Source organism: Podarcis vaucheri, assembly GCF_965113315.1.
Source record: "Podarcis vaucheri genome assembly, chromosome: 5".
Taxonomy (NCBI): domain Eukaryota; kingdom Metazoa; phylum Chordata; class Lepidosauria; order Squamata; family Lacertidae; genus Podarcis; species Podarcis vaucheri.
Window position 1 is genome coordinate 65,375,750 of NC_138763.1, and position 22,316 is coordinate 65,398,065.

Genomic DNA, 22,316 nt, shown 5'->3' on the forward strand with positions numbered 1-22,316 from the left:
GCAATATTTGGGATGAGCTGTGAAAAGGGCGGGAAGGTAAGCGTTCCCCTGCGCGACTGCAGAGTGCCTTTCCCGTGTTGCTGCGGTAATCAGAGTAAGCTGCCTTAGAGGATGAAGCGGCTTCCAAGGCAAGAAAATGTGTCTCGGACACATATTTCCCCTCCCCCCTCTAGGTTGTTACAGAAGAGGTGCAAAAGAAGGGACCCCCCCCCCAAGGTTTGGTTCCCAAACCGTGCTGGCAAAATCCCACTGGAATTTTGTGCACCTTTACTTAGGAGTCCCATTGAACTCAGCTAGAATTACTCCCAGGTCAAAATGCATCCATTCTGACTGTTCAGGCGACAGGTAGCATTGAACCAACCACTATGAGCACACAGGATCCGGGCAAAGCTTGGTGGTAGAAAGAATGCAGAGGAGGCGGAGGGAAGCCCTTCAAAAAGGCTGCCGCGGGCAGGATCCAGCCATCTAGATCAGGGTTTTCATGGTGACTATGGTCCCAGTTGCCCTGAGAGCATTGACAAGTTCCCCTTGTGTAGTTCTGGGCTGCTTCATCACCATTCTCATGATCATTGCAACTCCACAAGATGAGATCTTGCATGGAGCCCCAGACCGAGGGAGGCTGACAGTTATTTGGTATTTCTTCCATTTGCGAATTATTGCACCACCTGTTGTCACCTTCTCACCACCAAGCTGCTTGGCAATAGTCTTGTAGCCCAGTCCAGCCTTGTGTAGGTCTACAATCTTGTCCCTCACATCCTTGGACAGCTCTTTGGTCTTGGTCATGGTAGCTACTTTGGAATCTGCTGGACTGATTGCTTCTATCGATAGGTGTCTTTTGTACAGGTACTGTAACGAACTGGGATGACAGGTAAGACCTCTCCCTTACAGGAGGTGCTTCTAATCTCAGCTCGTTACATACAGTGAAGATACCAGGTAGCCTGACATCTGGCTGGTTGATAGGGGATCAAATACTTCTTTCACTCATTGTAATGCACATCAATCTCTGACTTTTGACTTCTGGGTTTCTTCCCTGTTGTTCTTCTGTCTCTCACAGCTACAATAAACCTACCATTAAAATTATGGACTGGTCACTTCTTCATCAGAGGGCAAACGGGCAAATTTAGCAGGGGATCAAGTACTTTTTCCTCTCACTGTCCCTCTTGCTGTCAAGAACCACTTAGGAGCGTAGCTGGGGCCTCGGACTGATCCTCTGGGCAACCCCCTCCGCCCCACTTTCCCTTGTGGATTCGCTCTGCGGCCGCTCCATCAGCTGCTGTGGATTGGCACCGTGGGGTTGGAGAAGGGGAGGGGGGAGGATTGGCCACAGGCGATGGGCGTGGCTTACCCGCTTGCCCAGCGCCCTCATTGGCTAGCCGGCGGCCTGACATGAGGCGGGCCCGCCCCCTCCGATTGAAACCTGCTGCCCGGAGGGAAGACTCAGAGCAAACTTCCCAGCGCCTGGGGCAGCAGGGCTGGCGCGAGAGCGAGGTGCCAGGATCGCGACCATGCAGTACCAGCCGCCCGCCCTGTACGCGCCCACCCCGCTGCTGCAGCCCGTGCACCCCACGCCCTTCTACATCGAGGACATCCTGGGCAGGGGCGCCCCGACGGGGCTCCCCCACCCCGCGCAGCCGCCGCCGCCTCCTCCTCCGCCCACGCTGCCGTCCCCCAACTCGTCCTTCACCAGCCTGGTGGCGGGGGCCTCCTACCGGACCCCGATCTACGAGCCCACCCCGATCCACCCGGCCTTCTCGCACCACCTGGCCGCTGCCGCCACCTACGGGGCGGGCCCCTACGGCGCGCCCGCCGGAGCCCCGCTCTACCCGTTCCCCCGCGCCGTCAGCGACTACGCGCACGCCCTCATCCGCCACGACCCCCTGGGTAAGCGGCGCAGGCCGAGGGAAGCGGGGGGGGGGAGTGCAGGGAGGGGGCGCTCGCAACCCCGGGGTAAGAAGCCAGGGGCTTTCCACATTGGTTGCGCTCCCAGATCTGCTGGCTCCTGGTCAAGAAGGATGGGATTCATAGACCAATTAAGGGGCCGGGGCGGGGAGAGGATTGGGGAAGGTATGGGGTCCTCTCCCCAGCCCCTAACCTCCTGGTCCCCTTACCCCGCGGTCAGTTGACCCACTTACCACGCGTCTTAAGCCGGCGCTCCCAAAAATCCAGAGGAATGATTGAGATCGTGGTGAGGACAACGGGCTTCCGAGTTGGAAACTTACTTGGTTGTCAAAGAAGGACCAAGCTAAGCTTTTTAATATATATATATTTAAATTAGAATAGCCGAGGAGCGAGTCAGTGACTATTGGATCCCAAACGTTTCTGAGTAGGTTGGGCAGTATAGAAGTTGCACTGAAGAGTGCAGATGATTCTGGAGGAAAAGGAAAAAATCAGCTCCTCCTGGGCCTTAGGCCTTCCGAGAGGAATCGAGCGCCTCCACGGCAAATGTGACAAGACTAGCTCAGCTTCTTCCGCGGCCTTTGGAGGGCTTTTGAAATCGGTGCGTGTGCTTGTGGACCCTTAAAGGACCCGGGTTTTGCGGCACCAGCTTTCGTGGGCCAGAGAACCCAGGGAAGTGGACGAAACATGAAGCCCCAGCTGGCCTCTTGCTTTTGCACGAAGCGTGCAAGCCTGTGCATGTTGACTCATAGTCCCCTGGCTTTCTGCTGGGGGCTCCGAGGACTTTGCAGCCTTGATCTCTGAGGGGTCACCGTCGTGCTAAACCTTTTGGGGTTGTTGTTTTTTGCTGCAACTGATTAACGAGGCTGCAAGGGAGACACTATGGTTTGTGGCGGGGCAGTGAAAGAGCGAGCTTAGGCGCCCCGCCGCCGTAGCCGGGACTGGGTGGCGCTCCGCTGCAGCAGCAGCAGCCAGCCCCGCGCAGGGTGTGTCCGCGCTGTTCTCCTGCACGATCCGATCTGGAGTGCAGGAGGATTTGCTGGGAATTAAGTACGTGCGTTTAGAAACGTCGGATCTTGTCACTCCTCCTTCGCCAAGGCGTGCTTACTCGGAAGTCAGCTCCGCGGCGTCGGATGGGCCTTAGGACGAGGGAGCGCGCAGGCCGAACGCTTCTTCTTTCTTTTGGGCACCGATTCGACTCAAAAGCATTTCTCTAGGTGTTAATTCGGATCGGAGGCTGGGGTGTGCGCGGTTAGTCCGCTGCGATCTCTCTCGCGCTGGTGGACTTGCTCGCTTCGGAGCCGCGGGATTCGACTTCCAGTTGCAACAGGCGCGGAATCCTCCGGGCTTTCAGTCTTGCTCCAGATTCATTTCTTGCTGAAATGAATGGAACTGACTTACCTTAATCATGGCCAGTTTAAGTGCCATCGACTTCAAAAAACCTTTCCTCCAAGCAGGGATGCAGCCTAACGGGTTGAAGTTCAGGTGGTTTGCAAAAGCGGGGTCACTCCGGAGGCGAAACGGATTTACGATTTCTCGATTATTTGTCTATATTTGCGCTTGTTTCTCTTTCGAACCGGAAGAGGGGAGGTTGTGCCCCATATGGTGTAAAACTGAAGCTTGTGAGGGCCCCGATTCTCTCTCCCTCCTTCCCCTTCCCGCCCCCCAGTCACCGCAGGCCGCCAGCAGACCTTGCAACGTCTAAGATTTGCAGGATTGGCTCGAATTCGTGCTGTCTGAGAGCGGGTTGGCTGACCCTTTCCGTTCATACAGGATATCTTGAGCTCTTGATAGGAGTAAATCTGGGTTCAGAAGCTGTTAAGTGTTTTCCTGGCCGCCCGGAGCAGGCTCTTCCCCGGGAGTCGTGCACACTGCTGATTATTTTATCGACATCCTCAATACAGACAAATTCAGGAAACACTCGGCTTCTGATAGCCCGGATCCGTTTTTCTGATATTGTTCATTTCCTCTGTGTGGGATGGGGCTTTATGACAGCTAAAATAACTCGTTGCTTCCTTAAAAAAAATCAGCACATGCAGAAAAAAGAAGCCTGTTTTCACCAGAATTACTAAGGCCTGACGCAAACGAAATCTTGAATAACAATGTTTTTTGCATTTTTCAAAGGCTTCGGCCAGACAGAAACACAAACACCGACCGACAGGGTGAGGGGATGTGAGGCCCTTTGAAACTCGGGCGCCCGCTCTCCTTATTATGGCGTAGGATAAACTCCCGATGCGGGGCCTGTTTACTTGAAAGTAAGCCTTCTGTCTCCTAAGGGGGCTTTCTGCCAAGTGGATCGGCGTAGGAGGGCAGCCGCCTTCTGAAGCGATGTGTTTCATGACCTTACTAGCCTGCGTACTTTTAAGCCACATTGATTCCCCTCCCAAATCCCGGGAACTCTAGTTTGTTTGCACCCGAGCTACAATTCCCAGCACCCTTAAACTACGGTTCCCAGGATTCTTTGGGGGAAAGTAATGTGCTTTAAATACGCTTTAGATGTATATTGTGCGTGCCGTCCAAAATGTTATGGATAAACATCCCACCTCCCGTTTCCGCTGCTTCATACTCATGCTGCAATCCTAAACTGCACAGTAGCAATGGTAGATTACACTGATTTCCGTAAACGTCGTTAGGATCGCGTTAGACATGAATTATATATAGAAATAGAAATATATTTAAGGGAAACGGCTTAGTCTGCGTGAGCTTTGGTTTCCGAGTGGATTATAGACATCCGAATGGATTACAGGCATCTGAGTGGATTACAGGCATAGAGTTTCTTTCCGAGTGATCATGCATAGGATTGGTCTGTTATTGTTTCCTGGCTGCGATTTTAGGCAGCCGATAAATCCCACAGAAGCCAAGCACGGGAAACAGCACCGTAGTAATGGAAGAAGCAGCCGACCTCGCAGGGCTGCTTGTGAGGGTGGCCATAGATTGCAAGAGCACCCAATATGGTGCCCGCCATATTTTTTAGGATTACAACTCCCATCGTTCTAGACCATGCTGGGTGGGGCTGATGGGAGTTGTAGTCCTTAACATCCGGGAGGATATCAGTTTGGCTGCCCTTGATGGACCGAAGCTGGTTATGGGGACGCTGGGGGCGAGCAACGAGCCAAGGCGAGATCCTGCTTCTCAGAAGCCTGACTGCTGCTGAGGACGGAACGGTTGTTCTATCTTATCGACCAAAATTTATACACCGCTTAGTAGAACGAAAGACCTCTGCGCGGTGTACAAGTCTAAAATATACCTTTGAAATGCTAATTAGAAATGAAATGAAATAAGTTATATATTTTTTTAATTCAAATACAGATCGGTATTTTTTTAAAAAAAACCTTATGCCTACTAAAATCACACGTCCGAGCTGCAACAAAAAAGGAAAGTTTTAAGCAGGCGCTGAAAACAGCGGAGGAGCCTACCTACTTTTCAATCGGCAGGGAGTGTACTCTCAGGGTACTCTCTGCCGATGGATAATTATGCGGCACTTGTAAAGGCCCCAGATCCGCAGGTCTAGGTGGAACTTTCTTTGGTCTGATTCAACAGGGCCAGTAGTGCGCTCTTAAATTCATGGAAAAACTTTGAAAGCGCCAGAGTCAAATAGTTTTCTTGCGGCAACACTGGAATAGCGAGCCCACCTCAGGAAATAATGATTTCCCGTTATACAAACGGGGAAACTGCTGTTTTTGAAGACCCACGCTTTCTCTCTCTTTATGCACACACACAAACTGTTTTTGTATTATTTGATATGATGCAGAACGTACCAATTAATTGAATGTAGCAATTAATTGCTACAATTTTTATCCTGCTCCCCCGCTCCAAGATATATGATTCTCTTTATTTTATCCTTAACAACGCTGTAAAGTAGGTTAGGCTGAGAGACGCGGGCAGGGTCATTCACCCGGTGAGCTTTATGGCTAATTTGAACCCTGGTCACACGGGTTCTAGTCCAGTACTCTAACCACTGCACCACCCTGCCATAGTAAAAAACAAACAAAACCGCTTGCGTGGAGACGAAAACAAATCCATGTGTTTCAACGGGAGTTTTGCCCCCAAGCTTGCTTGGCAGCAGACGCTAAACTAAAGGCTCTTCTCTGCTTCCTCTTACACAGTTCTTGTCCTCCACTTCCGTGAGGAAGCAACCCTAAATCACGTGGAAGTCAATTCCATTGAATTAAACGAGCCTAGGCTGCAGTCCTGCACACGCTTCCTTGGGAGTAAGTTCCCTGAACTCCGAAGAACTTAATTTCTGAGTAGACCCTGTGCAGAACTGCACTGCCTAAAACCCCGGTTAAAAAATAACCCTTTAAAGGGATGGGGTGTTGTTGTGCACCAGAATCGAAGTCACCTCGAATTTAATCCAGAGGAAACTGAATGGAGGTGCCTTCATTAAGATTTGGGGATACGGACTCCGTGGGTGGAGTTCCGCGTGCTTCCACTTAAACTGGTTTACATCTCGTTCAACAAACCAAAGTATTTGGATTTTTGCGTGATACCATATTTTTAATAATTTGTCTCATCTTCCTACTCAAACCAACCAACCAACCAGTTAATGGAAATCTATAGGTTCGTTGCACGGGTGGCCTATATATAAAACCAATGGGCGTAGCCGGGGGGGCAGGGAGGGGCAGCTGATCCCCCTAAATCAATAAAAATACATGGCTAACTGAGGTTCTGCCCCCCTAACAAAAACCTTGGCTACGCCCATGATAATACATACGACTTTGCACGTTGAAAACGTTGTATAATAGCTAGGGATGATTATTGTTATTTCGATCTTCATTGTTTGGAAAGGAATCCCGCTGGTTCTGTGTTTATCACGTTATTTTTGCGGAACTTAAACCTGAAAATGACATCCAGGTCAATGAGCTTAGGATCATGAGACAAATCTGCTCGTTCAAAGGTTTCTGCCTTGTAGCTCATTTAGATGGAGGGAAAGCCCGCCAGTTAAAATGAAATTTACCGGTACATCTGACTAAGCGCGCCCGTCTAGCTTTTACGTTGGACATTTCCAGCGATTTCCAGAGAATCTGCCGTGGCGTCAGGTGCCTCGGGATCCCTTGACACCGAAATCTGCCTCTTCCTATATTGCCGAGCTCGTGAGGACGCCGTTCAAACGCGCGTTCATTCCTGCCTAGGCGAATCGGGCTTGGTCGTTAAAGACCCGGGGCTCCGTTAAAACAATGAGGACTCCCCGTCCTTGCAGGGCAAACCTATGACGTGCTCTAGTGCCAGTGGCGTAACGTGGCTTGTCAGCACCCGGGGCAAGGCAAGTAATTTGCGCCCCCTAACCCGTGGATTTGCGCCCCCTAACCCTAACCCCCAGATGTTGCGCCCGGTGCGGCCGGGCCCCCCCTGCACCCCCCACGCTACGCCACTGTCTAGTGCTAAGGCCTGTGGGGCCCCCTCCTCCGATTAAGCGCGTGCACTTCAGGATTTGTGGCATCAAGTCTAAACGCAAGCAAGCGCGCTCCATGGATTCAAAGCATATTCCACTTTCCCTTTCCCTCCCAGTGTACAAGCACCACTTTAAAAATGATCTTATTACTTATCTTGAATTAATTTACGAGTCGCACACGCGTAAGGGCTCCAAGCTGCTTAAAACCATTTTTATGAGCATAAGCATCAGTTCTGTAAAATCTAGATACAGAGACAGATGATATAGATATAACGATTCCTTTAAAAATCCACAAAGCAATCCACAATGAAAGCAGCAAAATGCTTTGAACAAACAGCTAGAACGTTCACGTCCCCCTCTCCAAGAAACACCCACATTTAAGTGTCCGGCTTAAACAATATTTGCACTGGCAGTGCAATTCTCTAACACGTCTATGCAACGCTAGTTGGGGCTTATTCCCACATTCGTGTGCGGTGGATTGCAGCTTTGCCTGTTTAGTAAGCGCCCAGGACTGTGCTGTTGATCTGGAATACCTACGGGACCGTCCTTCCGTCCTCTTGTGGGCGAAAACTGGGACGAATGAATTATTATACACTACATTTGTTAATTAGGTTTATCCATCTGCCCTGGTATCTGTGCTACCTATTGCCGTTCCTTGCGAATGGTTCCCAGACCCCCACTAGGGTGTTGATACGATTATGTGCCGAACACATGACCACTAATCTGTTTCTGTAAAACAGGCATAACCAAACTTGGCCCTCCAGATGTTTTGGGACTACAACTCCCATCACCCCTAGCTAACAGGACCAGTGGTCAGGGATGATGGGAACTGTAGTGCCAAAACATCTGGAGGGCCAAGTTTGGCCATGCCTGCTGTAAAAGATGTTTGAATACAGTATACAGTACATTCAAGCTGTGATTGTCACAGACTGTAATGTTCGCATCTCATTGCCATTCAGCTCCCACCTTACAATTTTTCCCTTTATGTAGCTGACTGCATGCATCTGAGGAAGTGGGTTTAAATCCGCGGATAACGGTAATAAACTCGTTATTCTTCAAGTTGCTTCAGGAACCTTTTTCTTTTTTTAATGCAATCGATGAAAGAGTAGAATAAAGCAGTAGCTTGTTAATAATAATAATAATAATAATAATAATAATAATAATAATAATAATAAATTTTATTTATATCCCGCCCTCCCCAGCCGAAGCCGGGCTCAGGGCGGCTAACAACAATAAAACAGTACAAAAGTACAACATAAACAACATTCTAAAATCATTCATTATAAAAATTAATTAATTCAAGCCACTAGCAACCATTGGGCCAGAGCTCTGCGAAGATTGCCGAGGGAGTGAGTCAGGCTGTGCCCTGGCCAAAGGCCTGGTGGAACAGCTCTGTCTTGCAGGCCCTGCGGAAAGATGTCAAGTCCCGCAGGGCCCTGGTCTCTTGTGACAGAGTGTTCCACCAGATCGGAGCCACAGCCGAAAAAGCCCTGGCTCTAGTTGAGGCCAGCCTAACTTCTCTGTGGCCTGGGGCCTTCAAGATGTTTTTATTTGAAGACCGTAGGTTTCTCTGTGGGGCATACCAGGAGAGGCGGTCCCGTAGGTACGAGGGTCCTAGGCCATATAGGGCTTTAAAGGTTAAAACCAGCACCTTAAACCTGATCCTGTACTCCACCGGGAGCCAGTGCAGCTGGTATAGCACCGGGTGAATGTGATCTCGCAGCGAAGACCTCGTAAGGAGTCTCGCTGCAGCATTCTGCACCCGCTGGAGTTTCTGGGTCAGTCTCAAGGGCAGCCCCACATAGAGCGAGTTACAATAATCCAGTCTGGAGGTGACCGTCGCGTGGATCACAGTGGCTAGGTCAGGGCGAGAGAGGTAAGGAGCCAACTGCTTAGCTTGGCGGAGATGGAAAAATGCCGCCTTTGTTATAGCTGCAATCTGCGCCTCCATGGTAAGGGAGGTGTCGAAGATTACACCCAAACTCTTAACGGACGGTGCTGGCACTAATTGCGCCCCCGCAAGAATAAAATAAAAAAATAATAAAAAAATAATAAAATAATAAAATAAAATAAACACCGAGAAAAAGACCATCAAGATGATGCCAATTTTCTAAGCGTGTGAACAGAATTTTTTCTTCATGTATAGAACTCGCGAGTTGTAGTCCAGCAATATCTGGAGAGCCAAAGGTTCCCTTCACGTGGATTAAGAACTGCGGAAACAAAGTGCGCACGAGGTATAATTAAGTGTCCGAAATGTCACAAGAAGTGCAGATCGTTTCAGATGACTTTCGAAGGGGTTTAGATGCGCCTATCTTAGCTGCGATCTACAATAAAATAAAAAAGCCAATATGGTGTAGTAGTGGTTAGAGCGTTGCACTAGGACCTTGGGAGACCAGCGGGCCAATCCATACTCGGCAACTGTAGCTCACTGGATAACCTTGGGCCACCCACAGCCTCTCAGCCTAACCTACCCCACAGGCACCGCCTTGAGTCCCTGGGAAGAAAGGCGGGTGCGCCCGTGTAATAATAACCCATCGAATTAATCAACTAAAAATGGTGTTTACTAACCAATGGCGGACCGCTGTTAGACGCGGTCGCTAAGTGGAAACTTCGCGTTCGGAAGTCTCCGAGACCTCTCTGCTAGGGACGGAGCAGAGAGGAAAGCCCCGGGGGTTTCAAGGCTGGCTGGCGAGGGGTGGGCGCGCCGCCTCCGGGTCTGCGCGTCTCCGGCTCCGGCCTGCGCTGCGCTGGCCGCGCTCTGCTTGCGGGGAGCCTTGATTTGCCTTGGGAGGCGGCTTCCTTGGGCGCGAGAGAGCCGAGAGGAAACCTTGGGTGTTTCTTCTTCTTCTGAGCAAGAGAGACCAACAGGAAACACATTGGCGGAAATGTTGCCATCAGCCCATTGCGGAGAGCGGCTTAAACTGCCCTCTGGCTGATGTGACAAATCGGGGGAGGCTCGAGCGGAAAGTGAAGCCGCGAGGAACCCCAGGCGGCTCCGGGCGCAGCACCGACCTCACAACCGCGGATTAGCCGCCCCGGATTAGTGACTCCGGTTTGGAATCTTGTGACTCACTTTGCCCGCCCCCAGCTTTCAGTTAAGGACCCGCGTCCCGGTTGGTTTCAACCTCAGAGGGCTATTTGAATCCCAAAAGGCATTTACTAGCCCCTTGGCAAGCGATTTCAGGATACTTTTGTTGTGAGTGTATGTAGAAGCTATATACCTTTAAAGCACATGCAAAGTCACTCCGACCGGAATTCTGGGAAGCGAAGGTGCTAGGAATTGTAGCCCGGGTGGGTACTACAGTTCCCGTGGTGGTAATGTGATTTGAATGCACTTTAAAGGTACAGTGTATAGGAAGCCTGCTTTTGTGTGTGCGTACACATATATGTATGTACAAACACATACAAGTGTGTGAGTGTGTGCATAGGAAGCGATGAACAGGTGTATATTTTTCATTCCCTCCTACAGTAACACCTGAATCAATCTAGAAAATGTTGGTTCAGGTATGTCACCGTAACAGGGAATGAAACACAGAAGGTTTTTTTTTCTTCTTCTGATAATAAGTGATGACTTTTGTTTCTTAACATGTCAGCTGTTTTGAACTTCCTTCAATGTCTCCAAAAGGCACTGTATTGCGGTATCGTCTCCTAGACCGGCGATTTATTAATTGCTGATGGAAAATATTTTCATTCAGCAGGAATTCCGAAAGAACTCAGTGGTGGCTCATTCCCCCTTTAAGTTTCTTAATTAATTGATCAATTAGATTATTTAATTGACGGTGCGATCCTGGACATTTTCACTCAGCAGAAAGTCCGGCTGTACTCAATGGGGCTGACTCCGATTTAAGTTTGCTTTTGGGTAGTGGTAGCACCGCAAAAGTATTTCACCGTCAGGGAGTCAACTAAACACTGGCTGCGTCGTAAAAGGCAGAGCCTAATCATAGGATGGAGGATTACTTTGGGGTAATTCATGCCAGTTTGATTAGGCTGGGTGCAGGAAAAGAGGTGTTTGAGCTGGCCCAATCGGAAAACGCCGCCCTTTCCTCGATATGTCCCGGGCTTCAGTCGAAGTGACCGGGACCATGGATCTAGAAAGCGGGGAGAAGCCAATCAGGCAAGGCGGGATCCCTTTTTATTATATCTGCGTCGGCATCGCTGGAAGGGAATACAGTCCTTGGAACAGGAAAGAGTCGTCTGGGTCTCCCGCGGCTTCTCCTTGAGTTGGCCTGCGCTGCTCGTGTAAACGCTGGGCGAGCGTACCCAGAAATCGGAGTGGCGCCTGAAAGAAGTGAGCGGTTAAAGTATGGGAACGTGGCTCTCTCTTTAAGCAAAAGTGCACGAACGACGTTCGTGTGAAGGGAAGGACGAAAAGTGGGACCCATTTGCTAACAACGGTGTATTTATTAGCCTTTGCGAAGAAATGATCCATTCTGCACCTGCTGGGAACTCGGCCCCATTGAGCTCAAGGGAGTTCAATAAGCATCAGCCCCCTCTTAAGCGTCTTTTTACGGATCTTGCTCATTCATTCATTTCAACGGTTGATAGACCGCTTCACACCGTAGTGTCGAAGAGGCGCGCGTTGAAGTTACAAAAAAAGAAGAAAGGATCAAAAGTTGTTGCGTGTGTTGTCTTCGGGCACCTTCTTGGGAGAATTCATTCGATGTATGCCGTTTGCACGGATTTCCAAAATAAAAAGTAGAATAAGAGTGAATAAAAGGTGGCTAAGGTTTTTCGCACTACCCCTTCGCCTGCATCAAATAGGCATTTCAGTACAAGTTAGCTCCATGGGAATTTATTTCTTAGTATTTTCAGATTCTGGTTTTATGGGGTAGCCCTCCCGGCTCAACTCTCTCTCTGTCTCTTTAGTTGGCAGTGCACATGTCAAAATATGGTGAGCTAGCCCTGCTGCGCTTAGGGTGCCCTTCTGCGCATTCTGAACCCGCCTCTGGACTTCTGTTCCAAAGTCCTGAGCAGAAAGGGCACTGAGGTTTTGCGGGCGGCGGTGGTGGAAGAGAGCTGGAAATTACTCCAGATTAAATATCCCTGGAGTTGAACCGGCTGAGCGTTCTATGGAGTGAAGTGAACGTTCCATGCGGTGAACTGAACGTTCTATGGGGTAAACGGAACGTTCCATGGGCTTGAATCAAGTAGAGGGAAATTCGGATTAAATCAGACTTCGCCACTGTCGCGGACGACAGGTAGGAATTGTAGCTGGAGGGCGTCAATTTCGGCGAAGAGGGGATTGCGATCTTGGCACAAGTGGGGATGTGGAAAGCTTTGCCCCTGGACGCTCCACGGGCGCCGAGGCGCCTCCCCTTGCGAGGCAGTTTTAACAGCGCCACCGCCTCTCCGTCTCCCGCAGGCAAGCCGCTGCTGTGGAGCCCCTTCATGCAGAGGCCGCTGCACAAGCGGAAAGGGGGCCAGGTGCGCTTCTCCAACGACCAGACCATCGAGCTGGAGAAGAAGTTCGAGACGCAGAAGTACCTCTCTCCGCCCGAGAGGAAGCGCCTGGCCAAGATGCTGCAGCTGAGCGAGAGGCAGGTGAGGGTGACCCTTCCAAGACGGATTCCGACTAAATGTCAGTTATTTCCCCTTCACCTCCTTAGTGATCGTGCCCGAACGGTGCAATCACCTGGGTTCAGTTGATATGATATGATATTATTACCGTATATTGACATACCTTGGTTTTTAGGAACAGGTTTTTTTTTTTTAAAAAAAACCTGGCCACTTTACATTGGCAGCTAACGATTGACTGGTTCGAATTAGGCTAAATTCCTCTCTCACCACCAAAGGAACCCGCACAAGCAACGCTGACACAAAACTCCACATATAATAAGTAAAATAGAAACATCACCACCCGACCCCACCCCACCCCCACTCATCTTTTCCCCCTCCACCTCTTTCCCCTTATTCTTCCTAATGTCTCAACAAATGAATCCGATTTGTTGTGGGGTTTTTTTAAAAAAAAGTGTTACGTGAAAAAAAATACGAGAGACATTGCACATACCTTTGCAAATCAAGAAAATCTTTAATAAAAATACATTTTTAAAAAAGAATTAGGCTAAATTCCAAGAAATGTCTCCCCCCCTTTTTTTTAACTTGATATCACAATAAAGGAAGATCCGGAGCAATTTCTTGAAGTAGGGAGTAGACTATACGCCCAATATGCAGCCTGGCCTCTCTGAATTTCTCTCGGAAGCAAGAGTACAAACACATACGTACCTACTTGGAAACAATATTCAGTGATTTCAGCAGGGCTTACTCCCATGCAAGTGTGCATAGGTTTCTTATTATGCTCTTCCTCCCAGCAGGAGCCCATGGCACAGGACTGCAGTCTCAAGCCCCACTGTGAAGGGGTGGAATTAAAGCTGTGATCCTGTATAAACTTTATTGGAAATAAGCTCTCTGGTCAACTCAGTGGGTCCCACTTCTTGAGGAGGCATGATTGCCATTGCACTGTGGGTGTATTGAGGACTGTAGTCTTTTCATCGGTCTCTCTTTAATGTCCCCTTTTGTCTCTTTTTGCTGTTGTTGGATTGCTTAGGTTAAAACTTGGTTTCAGAATCGTCGGGCTAAATGGCGGCGTCTAAAGCAGGTAAGAGAGATGCTCCTATTCCTATAATAATAATAATAATAATAATAATAATAATAATAATAATAATATAAATTTTATTTATATCCCGCCCTCCCTAGCCGAAGCTGGGCTCAGGGAGGCTAACAACAATAAAATAATACAACATTCTAAAATCATTTCATTCTAAAATTAATTCAAATCAAATTGATGGCAACCATTGGGCTAGAGTTCTGTGAAGATTGCCAAAGGAGGGAGTCAGGCTGTGCCCTGACCAAAGGCCTGGTGGAACAGCTCTGTCTTGCAGGCCCTGCGGAAAGATGTCAAGTCCCGCAGGGCCCTGGTCTCTTGTGACAGAGTGTTCCACCAGATCGGAGCCACAGCCGAAAAAGCCCTGGCTCTAGTTGAGGCCAGCCTACCCTCTCTGTGGCCTGGGACCTTCAAGATGTTTTTGTTTGAAGACCGTAAGTTTCTCTGTGGGACATACCTGGAGAGGCGGTCCCGTAGGTACGAGGGTCCTAGGCTGTATAGGGCTTTAAAGGTTAAAACCAGCACCTTAAACCTGATCCTGTACTCCAGGATCCTCATTTTACACACACACAGAATGCTGAGGAGGCTGTTTACCCTCTTCAGCTATTATTATTATTATTATTATTATTATTATTATTATTATTATTATTATTATTTTATTTATTTGTACCCCACCCATCTAACTGGGCTGCCCCAGCCACTCTGGGTGACTACTCTTAAGAAGACGAACCGTCCCATTGGGATCTCTGAGTTGTTGTTTAGCATGAACCTTATTCCTCCCCCTGCCACACCCCAGAATTGGCTCTGCTTTCTGTCTTTGCAGTGGGTGCCAATTATGTTACTTATTTTGGGAACTCTAGAAAAAGACATGGCCACATTAAAAGGAAAAGGAGCCGCTCCGAATCATAAGAAGAGCCCTGCTGGATCAGGCCCTATTCCAGTATCCTCTTCTCATATGGAAAGCACACAAGTAGGATCTGAGGGCAACAGCTCTCTGGAGATTGAGAGGGATAGAGAACTTAGTCCTGCCTTGTCCCTGACTAACTGTTCATCTGGCTTGACCCATGAACTGAACGTGTTAGGAAAACGAGTGTGATCCTCCAGTCATTTATTTCTGAGCACCCCCAGTGAAACAGGCAGAACTCCTGCACCATCATAACCGGCTTTAGGATCACACCAGTGATGCAGCCCAAGTCAATGGGCTCATTGCTTTCTTGGGGTTCAGTATGCATAAGTATCATTTCCCAGTGACAAACCTAGCGGGGCTCTGATTCAGATGACAAAGTGGCCCTTAGAAGTGCTAAGATAGAATCAGAGTTGGAAGGAACCCTGAGGGTCATGTGGTTCAACACCCTGCAATGTTGGAAATAGAACATGCTCCCTGGAGCTGTGAACATAGGTTACAGTGGTACCTCGGGTTACATACGCTTCAGGTTACATGCGCTTCAGGTTACAGACTCCACTAACCCAAAAACAGTGCTTCAGGTTAAGAACTTTGCTTCAGGATAAGAACAGAAATTGTGCTCCAGCGGCGCGGCAGCAGCAGGAGGCCCCATTAGCTAAAGTGGTGCTTCAGGTTAAGAACAGTTTCAGGTTAAGAACGGACCTCCAGAACGAATTAAGTACTTAACCTGAGGTACCACTGTATATGCAAAAATGGCAGGCTGCATTCTTTGCTTTAAGGAAGGAAAGAGTAAAAAAAATCCCAACATCCTCTGAACAAACTCCACAATCTGTTAACGAAAATCAAAAACAAATAATTTCTAATGCAGTACCAAGGAGTTTTGGGCATGGTCAGCCACAATCCAAAACAGACACTATGCAGCCCAATCCTATGCATGTTTACTCAGAAGTAAGCCCCTTTGAGATGGATGGAACTTGCTTCCTAGTAAGCAAGTACCTCGGGTTACAGATGTTTCAGGTTACAGATGCTTCAGGTTACAAACTCTGCTAACCCAGAAATAGTACCTCGGGTTAAGAACTTTGCTTCAGGATGAGAACAGAAATTGTGCTCCAGGAGCATGGCGGCAGTGGGAGGCCCCATTAGCTAAAGTGGTGCTTCAGGTTAAGAACGGACCTCCAGAACGAACTAAGTTCTTAATTCGAGGTACCACTGTATTCTATAGAATTGCAGCCTAATCATGTAACCCTTCTGATCATCATGGTTTTAGATGTAAATTCCACCATGTTCCATGGGGCTTGCGACCAAGTAAGTGGTCCTAGGGTTTTTACCTGATCACCCTCACCCCAGCCCCACCTGTACTTGTGAGAAGGAAAATAGTTGTGATTTTAATTGGTTGGTATCTCTGTGAGATAGTGGAAGGGTTAAAAATTGTTATTATAAATAAACATCTCTATCCTTGCCTCCCTTCCCTCCTACTTGACCGCTGCAGTGTTTCCTTCATCCTTCATTGTAAATTTTCTCCCTGACTTTTTCAGGAGAACCCTCAAGCTAGCAAAAAAGAGGAAACTGAAAGTGGGGACAACCACCAGGATCCAAGACAAGAGGACTGTCTGAGTCCCGACCACAATAAGGAGACTTCTCCAGGGAGACCACTGTACACCCCATCACCGGCCTCCCAGGAAGAGCTGGATACTGACATCTCTGATGATTCAGACCAAGAGGTGGACATTGAAGGTGACAAGGGCTATTTCAATAGTCCTCATCAGTAGTGGTCCCCTTGAGGACGGACTTTCCCTCTGCTTGCACTTTAAGAGGAGTTGGCTTGACAAAAATGAGGAGGGGAAATATAACTCTAAGTCAGTGTTTTTGTTGAGACAATCACCTGAAAAATGGGGCAGATCTTTTTACTTTGAAATGACAGGAAAGAGCCTGTGCTTGTTGATAGATTTGTACAGTGATCAGTTTTTATATCCTCCTGGGAATATAACTACTACTACATCTTCTTTGAAGACCTTTAACTGGCTGAGAGAAAAAAAACCACACCAAACAAACTGGATGAAAAGGGCCCTTTTGATTCCCCAAGGAGAATTTCACTTCTGGGATGGAACCTTTGCAAAAAGACCTTTTGAATGTTGCAGGACTGAAACAAAATGTTTTGAATTTTGGGCCCAGGGGTCCAAAAAGTGGGGAGAGAGTGTAGCAGATACCATCGACATAACCTTACTTTCATCTCCTGAAAACACTGGTGCAGTTAGGTAATTTCAGATGCTGGGCTTGTGGGACTTTCTCCTTCGATCATATCATGTATTATTTAACTTAACACTTAATTCCAGTGGTCTTACAGGGATGCTCTTCAGATGGGAATACTTCAAAAGGTGGTAAACCAGCCTTAATGCATTTGAGGGCCCTCTGGTTCATTCAGTGGGGTCACCTTGACCTCTGCCCCAAAGTCCTGCCCCACTGACTGAAAACAATGTAAAACCAATGTGGGCATCATGATTTTTTTAAAAAATGTTTTTATTAAAGATTCTCTTGGGTTACAAAAGCATGGACATTGTCTCTATTTTCAGTTCCTAAAGTCCTTTCTACATATCAGCTATATTCAATGTGAGACATTAATGCTGTATGCAGTATAAGGTTGGGGAAGAAGAGAGGTGGGGGGAGAGAGCAGGGGGAGGGGTAGTAAACTTTCATTCTTTTACATGGTGTATGTGCAAGTTTTTGTGTAATGTGGGTAGGTTCTCTTTCTATTCATTTATTAGTTATTGGCAGTGAGAGAGGTTGTGGGACCAGGGCATGGTTGTTTGCCTTCAGTATACTGCGGTAAGTTTTGTTTGCGTGTGGGTGGGATGTTATTGGGTCAGGTTAGCTATACTGATTTGTATGCTGTTGGTCAGATCAATGTGGGCATTATGTGAAGTGAGTTCTTCAATGATTGGAATATGAGTGCGGGAAGGAACAATGGCATGGGCAGGAAGAGAACTCCCTTATCTTTAAGAAGAATGTTGACAAGCTGGAACATCCGCAGAGGAGGGCAACTAAGAAGATCAAGGGTCTGGAAACCAAGCCTTATGAGGAACAGTTGAAGGAGCTAGGTATGTTTAGCCTGGAAAAGAGGAGACTGAGAGAAGATACGATAGCCATCTTCAAATATCTCAAGGGCTGTCACATGGAAAAGGGAGCAAGCTTGTTTTCTCCTGCTCTTGGGGGTAGGTCTCAAATCAATGTTTCAAGTTACAAGAAAGGAGATTCTGACTAAACATCAGGAAGAACTTTCTGACGGTAGGAGCTGTTTGACAGTAAAACAGACTTCCATGAAAGGTGGTGAACTTTCCTTCCTTGAAGGTTTATAAGCAGAATGTTGGGTGGCTATCTGTCAAGGAGGATCTAGCTGAGATTCCTGCGGGTGGCTGGATTGTCCAACTCTACCATTCTATTATTCTAAATTATTATTCCCTATTGTGGGATATACACATGTGTATTGTGGAGGCTTGTGGTGAGAGTGTTAGCCTAGGAGTGGGGAGACCTTGGTTCAAACCTCACTCACTCATGAAGCGCATGCCACCACCTAATTTATCTCACTGGGTGGGTTTTTGTGGGTATAAGATTCGCAAGGAAGGAGACCATATATGCCGTCCTCAGCTCCTTGGAGAAGAGATGCAGCAAAAAACATAAGCAAAAGAACAACTCAAACCCTGTTTAATGGGAGAGTGGGGTAAACTGTTTAAAACAAACAAACAAACAAACAAACAAACAAACTCATCCTCTAGGAGTTAGCTTTATTTATTTCATTTCATAAAAATTATACACCATTTGATTGTAACTTCCCCTCCTCCCCAAAGATTTGAGATCCAGTTCCTATGGTCACATCCCTGTACTTATTCTAAAGGCCAAAAGAGATTACTTTCATGCCCTTGTACCTCAGGTTAAGTACTTAATTCGTTCTGGAGGTCTGTTCTTAACCTGAAACTGTTCATAACCTGAAGCACCACTTTAGCTAGTGGGGCCTCCTGCTGCCACCGCACAATTTCTGTTCTCATCCTGAAGCAAAGTTCTTAACCCGAGGTACTATTTCTGGGTTAGTGGAGTCTGTAACCTGAAGCGTCTGTAACCCGAAGCATATGCAACCCAAGGTACCACTGTACATCAAAACGCACAAAGAACTTAATTAATATTAAGTGGGCAGCCTGTCTGATATTCTCAACTGCTGGAGGCTGGATGATCCCAAGGAGGCACAAGTCAGCTAAAGGAAAGTCATTGGTGATCTGTCTTGTTCCTGATCAAGAATTAGAAGGAGTCCCCCATGCCAAGACTTTCATAGTGCAATCCTAGGCACATCTACTCAGAAGTAAGCCCTTTTGAATAAGCTAATTCCGTGCACTTGAGAAGCACTACTGAACGCAGTGGGACTTATGTCCAAGGAGCCATATCAAGGATCAAACAAAATTCCCCCCACCACTTTGCCATCTAAAATAAATCAGATGTGATAGAAAGTCTAGCACAGTGGTAAATTCCCCTGACCCCTTGCTTCATGATGAACTGTTTGTAGTACACGGAATGACTTCCAGACAAGGCAGCTATTTGTAGGCCTACGTGAGTTTCCGCCAGTTCCCAGGAAGGTGATCGTGGAGAGGAAGCAAGCCTGATCTTTTGGAAAACCCCTCAGTTTGCTTTGAGTTTGCAAACAGGATGACAGGTCATGCTAACAGGCTAGGAAATAACGATCAGGACTGATCCTGCGCATGATTACTGGAAAGTAAGTTCTACTCGTTGTGCACCTGTGTCCATACACCTCTCTTCCCAGTGTCCTCAAAATAGAAATGGAGGGGGGAGGGACAGGGAATGGGAGATTGAAAGGAATAGCTGGAATTCTGAACAGGGAACTTTCAGCACCGTAGCAATAGTTGCAATCCCCACTACTATTTGCAAGTGTGGAAATCAGTCACAACAATACTGTAGTGCCAGACCATCTGTTGTATATTCCCCTTCATGCAGTCTCTTATTCATCTCACTGACCCCAAGATCTGTACGTTGGTGTGTTATTCTCCATCTTTCTGGACCATTCTCTGGTTGATGGTTGGCTATTTTGGTTGAATTGGCATGGGTGACCTTTACAGCATGGCTCCCATTTTGTTTTGGAGCTCATTTTATCAGGAGATTCAACTTGAAAACGGTTATCATTTAGCAGGAGAACAAACATGGGAAGCGCATTTTTGCAAGCAAAACGTTAATGATTGGAAGAATTGCACCAATTTCAGCATGGCAGTGTGTGATTAATCTTCTGGGTCAGGTACTTATATTTTTAGCCATTAGGTTCGTTGGCCTTTGATAGTCAGAACTCTTTCTAGCCTAATAGGATATTGATTTTGCTGGATAGTGTACTTTGACTCCTTAAACAACACCCACTTTTGAAGACTGTCAACAGTGTCTAACAGTTCAGCTGGACCAAAGTGCCTGGCACAGATTTTGGAGGGGGGTGGAGGGAGGGAGAACAGAGTGGTTTTCATTGAGGCGAGTGGCTGGCATGTGGAAAGGTGCATGATTTCTCAACAGGCATGGCAGTGTTTAAAGTACAAGCGTTTTCACCAAAAGGGAGTTTTGAATCAAAACAGCTCTTCACATGAGAGTACAAGTGTTCTCTTTATAACCCTAAACCAGGTTCTGTTATCAGTTCAGTAGTTTGGCTCTTCACAGATACTCAGGTTATCCTGTCAATAGCATAATAAGGGCCGTCTGGATCAGGCCAATGGCCCATCTAGCCTAGCATCACAGTGGCCAACCACTCTTAATAAGGAAGAGTGGGAGGAGGAAGTGTTGGAAGCGGAAGAGATGATAGGGTTTAGTGAGCAGGAAGAGCCTATGGCAGAGAGCAGTCTAGAAGCAGAAGCAGGCAAGGAGGGAGGCCAAGAGGCAGAGATGAGTCAGGCTGGTGAAGGAGGAGGGTGTCGCCACCTCTACTGCAATGGCATTGCTGGTTTCCCAGGACTAGAAGAGGTATGAAGAGAGAGGAGCAGAGGCTGGCTCATTGGTGTAGGAAGGACCCAGGTGGTGAGCAGGAGATTTAGGCAGATGTGGGAAGGCAGGGACCTTCAGCCTCCACAGCTGCTTCATAGGGGAAAGACCTATGAGGAGTTGGTGTCCTCATTAGGCCTGGCACGCCTGAGCAGGCCTGTTTGCTGAAAGAACTTTGGCTGGTAGCCAACAAAACCATACTCAGAATAGTCCCACTAAAAGCTCCTTTTAAGTCTACTGACTTCAATATGCCTCCTCTGAGTGTGGCTAACACTTGATAGTACCCTTTATTTTTATTCTGCAGTGTTTCACAAATTCTGTACAGATGACCTTATCAGCAAGAGCAGATATATCTCAATTCGTCATCAAACCTTTCATCAGGAGATAAGGACAAAACAAAGTAGTTCTAGTTGAGTTTATTGATTAATCCATTAATGATTTTGTCAATTTATGGAGATTGTCTTCAGCTACCCGGCTTGGTTGCTAACCACATGATTAAATAGATGCAACCTTGACTTCTGTTGCGAGTATCTGCCACATTGCAGGCTCTGGAAAAACACACCCCACACTACAGCTTCAAGGATTAAAATGAATAGTCAATTGCACCAGGAAGTGCATGATTAACAGTTAATCAACCCGTTAACCGTCTTGCAGATTGGGGTCCAATTTTTCCTTAGCTGCTTATGGAATCCACATTCCATTATTTGCAAATTACAGCAGATTAATTGAACAAATGCTTTCAAAATGGACCAGAGTGCTGGTTTAGAAGCACAGAGGAAATGGTTTCTTAGACAACGGTTTCCCACAAATAGATTTGATAACAGGTACGTGGCTGTGGTGAGATGGTGATATTGAAGTACAGAATGGTTGATTGTTTTACTGAAGATAGAGCCTTCTTTTTAGTATTATTAAAGCCTTTTGCTAGTCAATTACCTACTCTCTTTAAGTCCTTAAAACTCACTAACATACAATCCTGGTTGAAGCAGCTGTGCCTTGTCACTATATTTTTCTAGCACATTAGGATAATTATCTGGCTAATGGTGAATAGCAAGTGCAAACATGGGAGAACAGCTTTCCTCATTAAGGACGTGTGATATTTTCAAGGATCACAAGTTGGCAGAGGAAAGGAGGTAAGAAGTCACTGGATTATGTTGTTCTCCCTTTTAACCTATAATATTAGGCCTCGGTTATATTCATCATTCATTGCTGTGTTGCAAAAAACGACTAACAGTGAAATTCTACGCATGCCTACCCAGAAGTAAGCCCCACAGTGGGGCCTGGTTTCAGATAAACAGGCAATTGTGTGGGGTGGCTGCCTTAAGTATCAGATATGGGGATCTTTCAAGGTGATGGAGGTATGGATCTGAATTCTTGATGTATAAAGCCTAAGGAAGAACCTTGAGTTCATTTGTTGTTGTTTTTTTCAATTAATAAATAAAAGTTTCCCTGCTCAATCCCTGATTGAAATAATAAAGAACTTTGCAGAAGGTGACTTCCCAGTTTTCCAAATG

General features: G+C 47.2%; 1 protein-coding gene across 1 annotated transcript; it reads left to right on the forward strand.

Annotated features, from left to right (window-relative positions):
• Positions 1-1,455: 1,455 nt before the first annotated feature.
• On the forward strand, positions 1,456-17,338 carry HHEX (hematopoietically expressed homeobox). The gene is made up of 4 exons (XM_082223807.1): positions 1,456-1,881; positions 12,651-12,829; positions 13,833-13,883; positions 16,329-17,338. Exons 1-4 carry the CDS (start codon positions 1,506-1,508, stop codon positions 16,560-16,562), a joined length of 840 nt encoding a protein of 279 aa, XP_082079933.1. The 5' UTR covers positions 1,456-1,505; the 3' UTR covers positions 16,563-17,338.
• Positions 17,339-22,316: the final 4,978 nt, after the last annotated feature.

Coding starts and splice junctions, on each gene's coding strand:
- HHEX (XM_082223807.1), top strand. CDS start 1,506: ATGCAGTACCAGCCGCCCGCCCTGTACGCGCCCACCCCGCTGCTGCAG. Junction 1,882..12,650: donor CATCCGCCACGACCCCCTGG/GTAAGCGGCGCA, acceptor CGTCTCCCGCAG/GCAAGCCGCTGCTGTGGAGC. Junction 12,830..13,832: donor TGCAGCTGAGCGAGAGGCAG/GTGAGGGTGACC, acceptor TGGATTGCTTAG/GTTAAAACTTGGTTTCAGAA.